The sequence below is a fragment of the Pteropus vampyrus genome, unplaced genomic scaffold, assembly GCF_000151845.1.
Source record: "Pteropus vampyrus isolate Shadow unplaced genomic scaffold, Pvam_2.0 Scaffold300, whole genome shotgun sequence".
Classification (NCBI taxonomy): Eukaryota; Metazoa; Chordata; class Mammalia; order Chiroptera; family Pteropodidae; genus Pteropus; species Pteropus vampyrus.
In genome coordinates this window covers 2,594,543-2,607,670 of record NW_011889081.1, presented here as the reverse complement: position 1 = coordinate 2,607,670, position 13,128 = coordinate 2,594,543, and the positions used below count along the sequence as shown (strand labels likewise).

The 13,128-nt window shown below is 47.0% G+C and overlaps 1 protein-coding gene across 1 annotated transcript in view; it reads right to left on the bottom strand.

Annotated features, from left to right (window-relative positions):
* Positions 1 to 2,339: 2,339 nt before the first annotated feature.
* PDPK1 (3-phosphoinositide dependent protein kinase 1) overlaps positions 2,340 to 13,128 on the bottom strand; it is a 74,124-nt gene continuing 63,335 nt past the window's right edge. The window contains exons 12-14 of the mRNA XM_011376612.2: positions 9,386 to 9,443; positions 8,270 to 8,422; positions 2,340 to 7,907 (exon numbers count right to left, since the gene is read on the bottom strand). Of these exons, the coding sequence (XP_011374914.1) occupies positions 7,791 to 7,907; positions 8,270 to 8,422; positions 9,386 to 9,443 (328 nt within the window). The 3' untranslated portion in view covers positions 2,340 to 7,790. The remainder of the gene's footprint in view (positions 7,908 to 8,269; positions 8,423 to 9,385; positions 9,444 to 13,128) is intronic.

Here is a 13,128-nt window from a genome sequence, read left to right as displayed (position 1 = left end):
GGACAATGGCCCTGTCAGAGGACAACCCGGAGTTTTCTCTAGGCCTGGCTCAGCTGGAGACCAAACCCCCCTGAAACCCCTCTTCATCTGACTGGTGTCCCACCGCCAGCAGTTGTATTTCCCGTTGCCCTTTAACTCCTAAAGCATCTCCAACGGATTCAGCTCTAAACAAAGTCTGACCTGTTCAGCAATGCCTATGGGCCAGTCACCATGGAATACAAAGAGGCATAACCCAAATGATTCACACCTCAGGTGTTTACAAAGCACTTCTGAGAAGGCGTATTATATCTAGCCTGTCCATAAGGGAACGCAGAAGAGAAAAATAACCCAGGACAGTTGAAACGAATAATGCAGACAGCCCCACTGGAGGAAGCTCCGGGAGGAAATGAGAATTCACACTTGGGCTGTATAAAGAGAACGTCATGGCAGCAACGGGCCTAGAGTCAGAATTTGAGACAAAAAGGTCAGGGTTTGAGGGCTTGGGGCTCGGTGGGCAGTGGGTCCCAGGCTCTGTCCTGAGACAGGGAATGTGAAGACTTAGGGGGAGAGGGACCAGTCGTAGCCCAGTTCCCCAGCCTCCCTAAGCATCTGTCTGTCCACATCTTAAATAGCACTGCTCCAGAAAACGTCTTGTAACTCCACCTCTCCCACATGGCTTCAGAGACTGAACTCCCCACCAGACAGTCTGCATTTATCAGCAAGAGACCACAGGCACTCTCCCAGTGAACTGCAAACCCATCAGGTTCCTGAGAGGCTCCAGGTCTTTTGTTTCTTCGAACTCCTCCTCCTTAAATCTCTCCACCTAACCCTCTGCCCTAGTGCTGCTGCCTCTGCAAGCCCAGGTGCTCAATAAAATACTAGTTAAATCTTCCACTAGGCCTGTGCTTATATATGTTCAGCCCTAGGATTATTTGTTAGGTATGCTTTCATCAATCTTAACCAGGAGGTCAGGGCTTGAGATTTTTACGTGTTAATCAGCATCCTGTTTCTCTTACATTGTGTAATTACTAGTGTCCCACTCCAAATACCAGCTCCTCTCCCCCCTCATCCTCAGATTCCTCATTCAATGTTTAATTATCTAAGAGAACCTCTGGGGCATTCTTTCATCAGAACCAAGTAAGGAAAAAACTAAGAACACGAAATGTCTTATACATTTTCTCATTTGAAGTAAAACTCTACGACTATGACAATTGTGAATTAGCATTATTCTTTCTGGCAAATTCACATTATCTTTAACTAAAATTAACCTTTATTTACTATTGATTCTTTTTTGAGACAGAAATTGCATCTGCTTCATTACCTTCATGTTCTAAATTTTGCTTTTACATTTTGGAAAACAAATGTGTTTAAGTGGATGATGATTTTAAAAAGCAACGACAACGTAGATATAGTCTGACTGATTACCCTCCCCCAAAAGGTTCTTATTACAGTAAAGCATAAATTTTAAGTAGTCTTGAAACGGTAAATAAAGGGATGAGTTAACTGTGCAAGAGCTATAGTTAATCAGCCATGAATCAATTGTTTCAGAGCTGAATATCCAGCCAGTGCCTCAAAACAACTCAACAAGGTAATGGAGAGTAGCAATTTTAAATATTACTCTATGTACAAAATAGAAATGGCTAGAGTAGAAATGCTAGTAAATGACCACCAAGACTCACTGTTTACTAAAAACAACAACAACAACAACAACAAAAACAGTCAAACATACACCCACGCTATAAAAGGAAAATCTCAGCTAATAAAAGCCTATTTCTATCCTGGAGATGACTGTCATTTTCTGGGAGCGCCGGGATCTGAGCCAGGGGCTGGTCGGCTCAATGTACGGCAGAGAGTGTGCGGCAGGCCCGCGCAGACCTCTCCTTGTCAGAGTACTGATCGGGCTGGGCACAAACGGTACCTCAAAGACTTCTAATCCCGGCACAGCGTCTACCGCGTGGTGAGGAAGTAGGTGCCGCCGCCGCCGAACCAGCTGCGGGGAAAGCAGCTCGGTGTTTCTCGGTTGTGATCCCAGCCATTCCCGCCACAGCGCCCCTCCACCGGAAGTGTCCGGCCTTTTAACACCTTCCTCCGAGCTGCCCCGCCTGCCCACCGGTCCGTTTTCGTAAAGCGCCCGCTAGGTTTCACCCAGGAGCCAGTTCAATATGGAAAAGCGGCCGGTTGTGGCTCCTTCCTGCCGGAGCTGGGCGCGCAGTGACCCAGGGACACAGAGCTCCAGAGGGACTCTCTGGTCACCGTCCAGCATGTACCTTGCGCTGATGCCGGGCTCCCAGCTCGGCTCGAAGCCAGGTCGCAACGATGCCCGACCCCCCGACTCAAGGAAGAGCTACGCAGCGAGAGTGTACACTCTACATGCTTTTTTATTACAAGACTACCCGAGCATACGTGTAAAATTCATCATCCGGCAACTACATCTAAAGCACAAATATTTGAAAAAGAAACAGGTTCATTAAATTATGATATGATTAAATCATTGACCAAATAGAAAATTTATATAATAAAGCCAGAAAAAAAGTTGTAAAATATAGTTTACAATAATTATTCACATTCAAGGCTGTACATCAATACATACAACAACGTGGCCCCGAACATGAATTCAATCCAAATAATTCATATATTAGATTTTAAATAACACAGACTGAACTAGAGGCCAACAATAGCCAGCAAATAACCTTATATAAGAATAAAAATACAAAACTGTATATCCTAATATCATTGCATTATTTGTTTTCATAAGTTTTTTTTTTTTTTTAATTTTTGCTTTGCCTGTACATCACAGTTACAGCTACAGACCAGGTAGAGAATATTACACATGTTCTGACTGCCACCAACCTGAAAGACAGCTAACTTACTATTGACTCATCCCATTTTGTATTAAGAAACAGATACAGCAGCTCTAAATACTGTGAAATTTAATTTTCCCAACGTCCTGTCAAACTTAAGATCATGACCCCAATGCAGGGTAATTCAGCCAGATGGGTTAGACTAGGGTGGATCACACAGTTTAAAAAAGTTTGCCTTTCGTAAAAAGTTCTCTGTACATAAAGTTTGGTGTTTCTTCATATCGAAGAAATGAGTTATGGGGAAAATTCAGGTATTCACATAGGCTTGTTCAGGGGCCCACCACGGCTGTCTGAGCTGGAGATAAAACTGCTCTTTGCTGGAACAGTCTCCTCCCTAGACCAGTCCTCCACAAGTTGCCTGATTTACAGCCCCGCAACCTTGGGCCAACAGCCTGTGCCCCTCAGAGGCTCTGGGAGTGACTCCTGCCCTGATTTGAAAGCACTTGCCATGTAGGCTGCCTCAGAGGCCAGGGCCACACCCACTTGAGTCACCATCAGTTCCCATTAGGTTTGGATGTGAAAAAGAAACAATATGGAAAAACGTACATGGCAACATCTCCAAGAATAGTACCATTGCCAAACTCTCCCAGTGGCTGCAGCCTCTGCAGTCTGGGCACGGGACACCCTCAGTCTGTGGACTGGCCAAGGAAGGGGGCGCTTGGGGTGTCAGAGGAGGGCTAGAGACCTAATTCTGCATATTTCAGCTGTCATCTCTAGCAGAGTCAAGTGGCACATAACGCAGCACCTAGAAAAATCTCTGTTCATGTTTCCCCTCAGAATAAATGGGCCCCACACTAAAGTGAAAAAATTAAGAATGAAACCAAATTTGGGTGGTCTGGATGTGAAGACAACAAGGCAAACTTGCAACACTGTGGGTAAGGAGAGAGGACAAGTGCTTAAATCCTTATCAGCCAGGACAATCACTTTTACCATGAAAAAGCCTGGCCATGTGCTCTACTAAGTCTCAGGATTTGAAAGGGTAAGGGGGGCAGCAAACACTTCTCTAAAACCCAGCTGTGTGGTTCCTTTTACAAGTAGAGCCTTTGCTCTTTTACTGATTCCAAAGGGCCCAGTGTACTTTGAGTCTATAAACTTAATTACAAATCATCCACTAAGCATGTGGCAAGGTCAGTTCAACACTTTCTATCTCTGCTGACTGTGCAAATTCAGTACCATTGTGGACACAAAGTACAAGATGCTGAAAGATATCACTTGAAAGCCATAGTAGCAGCAGCGATGGGAAGGTAACTAACATGCAAGCACACCAGTTTCTTTCAAGGAAAATAAGGAAATTGGCTTTTGGAAAAATCTGTTACAAATGGACTGCAGTAGTGACATCATTTTAGCAAAAAAAAAAAAAAAAAAGAAAAGAAAAGAAAAGAAAAAGGCAGTCTTATTCAAACATTCTTTGGAACAGACAGTTTACCAAGAATTCATTTCTTCGGAATCCGAAGGAAACAACTAGGAGGTCCTGTACTAGAACGCTGAGCTTGTAAGCAACTGATCAAGACAGAGGAAAAGATTAATACCACCTTTTAAATGAACAAACTCTTGACTTAAAAACACCACTTCTGGGAAGGGGGGCAAGGAGAATCAGTCAAAAATCAAAGATTTAGAAAGATATTCATCACAGCATTATTTAAATAGTGAAAAAACCAGAAACCATCTAAATGTTTTACAACAGAGAAGTGGTCGGATATATCATGACAAAATTTATAACCACTGAATTCTACAATCATTAAAAACAAGGTTTGTCAATAATTACTCAAGACATGGGGATATGCTTTAAGGTAAAATATCAAGTGAAAAAAATCTAAATGCAAAACACTGTATGTTGTATGTTCCCAGTTTAGTTAAAAAAGCAAATGGGTGGGGGGAGGGCAGGCTGGACACCAAAATGTTCACAGTGGTCTTTTCTGGGTGGTGATCCTAGGTTGATTTTTTTCAGAAAACAATGTTTTAAAAAGTACAGTCACCCAGAGCCCCCTGTGCCGGCATCCTGCCCTGGGCGGGGGGGTGTCTATGCCATGAGGCCATCTCCTGCAATTCCTTCAGGTCAGGGCCCCAAATACCACAGAGTGTCCCAAGGGGGCTGGGGTAGGTGCAGTTCCCGCCAGCTTTGGCATGATCACAAGAGCCATCTTTCCTAAAGCAAGTCTGTCACAAGCCTCTGGAGAGTCAGGCTCAGAATGGCGGCAGTGCCACTCATCGGTGGGGCTTCATGCTCTACAGGGGGCTGCCTGCCCATGACCCTGGTTGGGTCCACAGAAAGAGGGAGGGAAACCACTCCATGCAAACTCAGCTTCCTTGAGCTCCTAGAGAGAGACAAGGCACAGTGGAGACCACAGCCCTCCTGGCTACTCTCCCTCCCCTCCGTGCCAAGAGGGGCCACACGGTGTGGGACCATCTCCGCTTGGCGGGTGCTTGGCTAGGCACTTACACTTGTCCGTGCCCTCTCTCAGTAAGACACATGACTCCTGGATCTATTAAACAACAGGGCATTTTCTTTCTCACTTTGGATAATTCCACATTTATATGTCCAAGTACGTCTGTGTATGGACATAGACTGACAACCTCATCCACATCTTAGAACGTAAGGCACCTGCATGCCGGGATGATGGCTCTAAGGATGAGGTGGATAAAACTAAAGCTGACAGGAGTAAGTATAGGGAAAGCAAAGACTACGTATGTATGTGTATGCGCATATTTATATATATACATACACATATGAAAGGACTGAGTGGAGAAAGTCGGCCAACAGAGCAGGGCTCAGCTGTCACTGGCTCAGGTGAGGGCGGTCATTCCAGCTTTGTCAGCTGCGAGCTCGACCCTGAACCCCTTATTCTCTGGTTTCGGAGATTAAGATGGAGCTTGTAGGTTAAGCCCAGGAGGTAGTGGCGCTATCCAGGGGGCAGAATGCAAGGGAGGTCTTGTCTCCCGAGCAGCCCAGCCGAGTGCTCTCATTAAAGCCGAGTACCAGCTCTGCCTGTTTCCCTGTAACCAGACACCGGAGACACGGGCACAGGAGCGGGTTTCTCACCCTCTCCCACCTGCTCGCACAGGCGGGTGTTCTAGGGTAACATGTAAATATGGTAGTAAGCCTGAAGTGAAATTCCTGAAAGAAAGGGCCAAGTCAGACTCGTTTTTTGAAAAGCAGGTGAACACAGGCAAGCCTTTCAAAAGTGAGGAGGAAGGAAGAAGGAGAAAGATCCAAGTGCGGCTAAGCCCCAACACCTGGGCCTCCCTGACAATTGTGGGCTCTCAGCTCAGAGTGGCGGCCACCACCTCTGCTCCCATCCAAACCCCCCGCCCTGCCAGGCTCAGGGCAATTCCCCACGGCTGCACTTTCTCCCAGTTTAAGAGCCACTCTTACTACTCAGTGTGACCCACTGGTCACAGGGTGACGGACAGTGCCTTCGAGACAGGAGATGAGGGCAGGGAAGGGATGAGGGGGAGTCTTTCCTGTGTGAGCCTTTTGCTGGTGCCTTGGTGAAAGTCTAAAGGAAACGGCAAAAGTGTTCATCCCCGGGGGACAGAGACATGTCTGGGAGCAGCCTGCGGGCAGCCGAAAGCTGCCCTGCAGGGACAACCTGGGCAGGGAGAGGGACAGCCAAGCCCTGCCAGGCCAACAGGAGTTCTCATTGTCTGGGGAGCAGCAGCAAAGAAAATCAAAGGACTGGTGGGACCCGGCCCACGTGTCATGTACAGCAGGGCAGGTGCTGCCTCTAAGCAGCGAGAGGAGGGAACCTGAAGCTGGAGGGGCAGGCGGGAGTCTGGGTTCAAGTGCGGTGTTCCTGCCCCTCATGCAAGGCGGGCAACATTTTTTTCTAGGCAAAGTCCACTCGATGGGGACCAGATGACCTGGCAACACGAGGCGGCTTTTAGATTCTGTCGGGGTGTAAAACTGTACTGAGTGAGGCTGTGAGAATGTTCGATCACAGCACAAAAAGGGTCAGTGTGCCAGCCGAGAGACACCGCTCCCGATGCCCAGATGTGACGGCGCACCCTACGACTTGTGAGAACTGGGGTCTCTCGGCCCCTACTTAAGCAGTCTGGGAGAGGCCTGCACGCTTCACTCTTCAAACAGACTCTCAGGAGGGGCTCACTGCGTCTCATTCCTCCATGTGGAGGCCACCAGAGCCACCTCTCAGGGCAGCTGGGGGCTAACCGGACCTACTACCGACCAGGCACAGGCCTGGTTTCCAGCCCTGGAGGGCAGCACTGCTCAGAAGGGTGATGGCTCAAAGCCTGGCTGGTACCTCCAACGTATGTCACCCGGCAACCTGTCCTACTTCTCAGCACTGGGAGCCTGCCTGGCAGACACGACAAGTGGAGCACTCGCAGACAGGAAGACCACGGAAATCCCGTGGCCAGAGCCACTTGAGGAGGAAAGCAGGGAGCCCACAACATGGAGGATGGGCCGTGAACTAGGGACGTGAGGAAAGGAGCACATGGACAAAAGCCAAGAACCATCCTGCCCTGCGGAGACCAGAGGCCACCCCCCAGTGGAGCCGTGCACCACTCCCTGGTGAAGAGTTCTGTGATACTCTAGGGGCAAAAGGCCCAGAGACACGCCCCACCCCCTCAGCCACAGCAGGACCAGCAAGTGACCAAGACGCACGGTGGAGAGCTGGTGACACTGGTCCACAGGTCCGGGTGGGAATCAGGTAGAAGTTCATGGTGCTGGGACCGTGCGGCAAGGACAGCTCAGGGAGGCCTCCACAGAGCACAGAGAGCAAGCAAAGCGACCCTGAATTCCTGTTCATTATTGGTTTTGTTCTTTGTGTGGTTGGGTAATTTTTCTTCTTTTCTTTTAAATAAAAAAGCTGCAAGGATCCGCCGTCTGCGTCCCCGTTGAGATGGCTGGCAGGTGGTCTGGAAGCGTCCCGGATGGCGGTGAGCCGCGCTGGGGCACGTGTCCTGGCAGCGAGGGCAGCGGCTGCGGGCCGGTCACTGCACAGCGGCGTCTGGGTGGCTCTGGTATCTGTGCCTCCACACCTCCTGGATCTTTTTGCACCATTTGTGAGCATTCCCACTCGGGTCCATCAGGTAATATGTCCTGTTTGGCTGCAGAAACAGAAACGTTTAATGTCCTCAAGGGAGTCTCACCAAGACTAGCACCTCGAGCTATCAGGCAAAAATCATAAAAAGAAACTGTCTTACTGAGGCCACTGCCAGTACCTTCTGGAAGCCCATGAGCATGTGGATTTTTCCTTCTGCATATGTGTAGAGATTGGAAAACAAGCACAGGTGTCTCTCAGCCCAGCTCAAGACTGAGCCATGAACTTGGGGGCACTGGGATGTGGGAAAGGGGGAGACGACTGCCCTGGCTCCGGCAGTCCCTTGGGCCATAGTATCTGGACACTTCAAACAGAGGTGCAAAGGCCCCCAACTTCCCTGCAAAGGAGAACCCACAGGGACAAACTCACCGTGTGGACAAAGAAGGTTTTAAAATTCTTGGCCTCTGGTCGGAGTTCTTGCGACCATGGAATTTCACCTTTCAGGACTTTGTTGACAGGATCCACATAATATAAGTGTGGCCCTTCTGTGAGCAGTAACTGTCGTCGTCGTGCAAATAAACCCTGATGCGAGAAAAAAGGACCCTGCTTGTCCAAGGCTCAGAGTGGGTGCTGCCAGAGCCTAAGCTAACTCAGAGGCTGGACTATCAGAGTAGCTCGGGGCACTGAGACCACCGCAAGCTACCTGTCCACTCACCTGGGACAGAGGGAGCACACACACCTCTTCTCCCATGTGGACCCAGCCTCGGGTCAGAGAGTGGAAGCAATGACTGTCTGGCCTGGTGAGCTGGATCCCAAGGCTCCCGTTTTGGGTGTCTGTACTTTGGCTGCCACATGGGGCAGTGGCAGCACAAGCCGGCACACCAGCACAGGTCCTACTGCCAAGTCAACTCCGACGGGCCTCCTGTCATCAACGGTCAGGCCCTCACTGCCTCTTGTGCCTTCTGCTCCACACTAAAGCACACAGCTCTGCCTGCCAGCCGGTCATACCTCACCCACTTTCATGGAGGTTCTCATTTGCTGAGGATGCCCCAGGGAGTCAGGAATGGAGACCAGGAGCCTAAGCTTAGAAGGGCCCATGTCAGCAGATGGAGAACATTTTTGGCATCTCTATGTACATAATCCATTTAATGAGTCCATAAAACATAATAATTTTCACAAACAATTCTAATGAAGTGATAACTGACTCGTGAGGATGCCAAGCAGAGGCTCCTCAATGTGACAGAAAAGCCTTGATACTGGTGAACTCAGCCTCATAGAGACACCAGAACCTTGGCTCCCAGGAAGACACAAGAGGCTCTATTTCTATTTTGCTAGTTTTTCTGTGTAGTTTCAAACAGCTTCCCCTGTTTGAATGGCTGAAATCTCCCTTAGCTATCAAATCTAAGAGATGATCTCTGAAAGGGAACCAAGACAAATGATGCTATGTGCAACGCATTACAGCAGGAGCCCGAGAGGAAAACCGATCCTAGTTAGAACTGGGATGCAGACAGACGCACAGGAAGGAGCAGCCGGAGTCTGACTTACCTTTCGCTTATCTACAGGACCCATTTTTAGTATTAAGTTATTTTCTACAAACTGGTGCCTATAAAAAGAGAAAAACAGAATGAGACACATGAGTCAGAGACAAATTCTCTAAACTCCTCCCTTCAAAACAATCTTCCCAATGATATCTGTGACCTTTGCCTTAGTCACACCTCTCCCTTCGCAGCTCCAAACTCAGTTCAGTAACAGGAGGAAACTCCAAATGTAACTGAGCGCACAAATGCCACTGCTTTCTAGAACTTTTGATCTATAATTTAGACCAGATACCTGAAATATCACCTGTTGTCCCCTCTCACTTGGTAGCCTTCACACAACCGACGACAGGCAGAGGGAGATGGGGCCGCAGAGCTGAACCCATTATACAAGTCCTCATTGCTTTAAACAAAGCAGGGCCAAGACACAGGACACCCCACCAAAAGGGTGGAGCCTGCTGGGAGTCAACCTGAGGACGCAGCCTGCTGTTCATACGTCACATTTCCACAAGTGGCACCCCGAGTCAGTGCTCAGAAACCACCAAGCAGCTTAGAATCCTAAATCCCTAAAAGACTCAAGTTGGCCTTGGTTTAAGAACAGCTCATCTGTGTTTCTTTTCTTTAAAATTAAGTTTATTGGGGTAACACTGGTTAATATAATTATGTAATTTTCAGATGTACGTTATAATTTGACATCTGTATATTCCACTGTGTGTTACCACCCAAAGACCCCATTACTGAGAACTGCGCCCCAAGTAAACTGACACAGTATCATGTGAATTTTGAAAACTAAGAATTTTAACAAGAAAAAAAGGGGCCATCACTACAAGGAAAAGTGCAGTACTTCACTCTCAGAGGTACTTAAAACAAACAAAAACAAGACTTAACAAAGAGGGAAAAAACCAAGGAGATTTTTGAAAAGGAAATATAATGAGGATCTACTGCAGCACAGAAATACAGACATAAAACCATGGACTCTAACAGCCTGTTCTAACCGACAGGCCCCGTCATGTAAGAATCCAATGTGTAGTAAAGTATTGAAAGTTAAAATTAAGGGGAAGACTTAAATTATACTGGGCTGGGGAGGGGGCTGTTTAAGCCCAGTTAGTTAGATACTTCAGTTAGCTGAGCTGCTGGGGCCCTTCGCCGATGACGTCAGGTCACTGGGGGAGCTTGACAGAAAAGCAAGGAAAGAAGAGGACTCCTGGCATCTTTGCAGCCTTGATGGGTTAACACGAGAGACAGTTTAAAGGATTAAATCAAATGAGAACTAGAAGAAAGACAAAAGGGGACACTGATCAAGCCTAGGTGGGACGGGTTACTTTCTAAGCTGGAAACAAGTCACCAAATACAGAGTAACAGACATGACCACGTAAGAACAAAGAGAATCTCTAACTACGGAAATAACCAAAATTAACAAGAAAACATGCTGGAGAAGATTTTCAGCAAATATGACCAACAAAGAGTCATATTTGTACTTTACAGAACATCTACAAAGTGACATAAAAGGCTTAAAACCTCAACAGAAAACTGAGCCAAAGATATAAATTGGAAATTCCCAAAAGCGAAATTAAGTAATCCAAAAAATTCTCAATAAATAAATGAAACTGAGCCCCACTTTCACGTGTTCTATTGGGGTGCACTGGTGTTCCGGCGAGTGCCGCGTCGACACTGCGGAAGTGGTGGTCTCAATCAGCACTGCCACCAATGGCTCTGAAATTAGGAGGACTTGCTGAAAAAGCAAGTTTTTTGGAAATAATGTACTGAGAAGTAGTCCAACTCCTAGAAATCTATCCTGAGGAAGAAAGGACAAGCAAAGAGAAGGCGCACACACATTCGCAGCCATGATATTTACACTGTGAATCTGAAGCCACGCAATGGTTCGGCCACAGAACGCTCTGGCGCCACAGGGAAGCAGGTCAGCCCCTTCCTTGTCTCTGCAGAGTGAGGATCCCAACTGACAGGTACCAGCCACTCCAAGGTGTGTGTACATACATGCTCTTTCCCTCTCACACATGCCCACCAGCACGCAGCCACCTCTCCCATGACACAGGAGAGCCACTAGTATCCTAGATGGCGAAGAGCTGATACTGGGCTCCTGACCAGATCCTGTCGCTAGGGTGAAATGAATCAAAGAGGCAGACCTCGAGAGGGTGGACAGAGATGATCAGAAGCTTCCTCATTAGCCTAAACATCACAGTCCATTCATTCAGTTAGTTAACCAATTAGCTGAAATAGGCTACTAGTTATCTAAGTTGAAAGGTTTAGGTACCTAAAAATTTTTTTTTGATGTTTTTACTTCAAAAGGTCAATTCCCAATCTCCTGAAGAAAACCCTTTACCCCACACTAGGCACCTTTTCCTCTGTGGCGGGTGGCAGGTGCCGTTTGGAGATTCAGAGCCAAAAGGAGACCTAAGTCAAAGACATGCCTAACTCTTGGCATGTAGTTAGCCGGTCACAGGATTTCCCACAGCCTCACGAGATCACACACAGCCTCTGGCTCCCCCTCCCACACAGGCAACATTTATCGTCACCTCAATACACATGTAGACAGAGAGGCTGAGGGTCTCATGACTTGCCCACAGTCATTTCACAAGGGTGACAGTATAAAATCCCCCTTTTTCCTGATTCCAAAGCCAGGGTCCTCTCCTCCTCACCTATCCCCCCACAACCCAGACTCTAAGAAGGCAATTTTCAAGGATGCAAGCCTGAGGCCACTAGCAAGCTAGGGCCATTTCAGTGCACAGCCACCCCCAGGAGAGCCCAGTAAAGATGCCAGAGACCCAATGTGGCTCTTGTGGCCACCTCAGGAGGGTCTACCACACCTGGCTTCTATGCAGGTGAGGGAAGACCAAGTGGCCAGCTTGCTCCAACACACCAGCTCTCAAACCTTCAGGTCTCAGGACCCCTTTACACTCACTCTTAAACCTTATGGAAAACCCCAGAGAGTCTTCCTTAACTTGAGTTATATCCATTAATATTTACTACGAGAAATTGGAACTGAGACATTTTCAAGTACTTAACTTATTAAAAAACAACAGACCTATTACATCTTAATATAAATAACATTTTACTTAAAAAAATAGTTTTTCCCCAAAACAAAGATAATTAATGGGAAGCGTAACACTGCTATACATCTGCAAATCTCTTTAATATGTGGCTTTACACAAGAGAGCTAGATTCTCCCATCTGCCTCTGCCTTCACTCTACTGTGCTATGTCACCCAGGCTGAAGAACATGAGTCAGCCTCACTAAGTTGGTGGAAAAGGGAATATTTTAATAGCCTCTTCAGGTATTTGTGGGCAGTCTTCTTTGATACTACACTCATACTTGATAAGCGTAGCTTCTTAAAGGTTAGGTGCTCTGGGGAATCTGAATTTCCAACAATGATTTTTCATACTGTGACATTAGATTCCATCGATTGACCTTGCACTTTGATCTTCCACCCTTATATGACTTTATAGTGTCATACATTGGTCATCTGAAAAATAATAGTTCAAGGAGTTATAGAGATCTTCCGAATACTGACAAATTTCATTCTACAATATCAACACATCTATTCATAATATTACCATCTATTCTCAAAAATGTCTTTAAGTGTTCGAAAGATGTCAAGCTCATAGTGACAGATAGAGTTCCCCAAATTCTAATTTTCACTTGAACGGTTTGATTTTATCATCGGTAACAAATACTGGCAACTGTTTTCCTTGAAGTAACAGGCTCATTTTGCTCATTTTCCAGAAAAATGCTGGC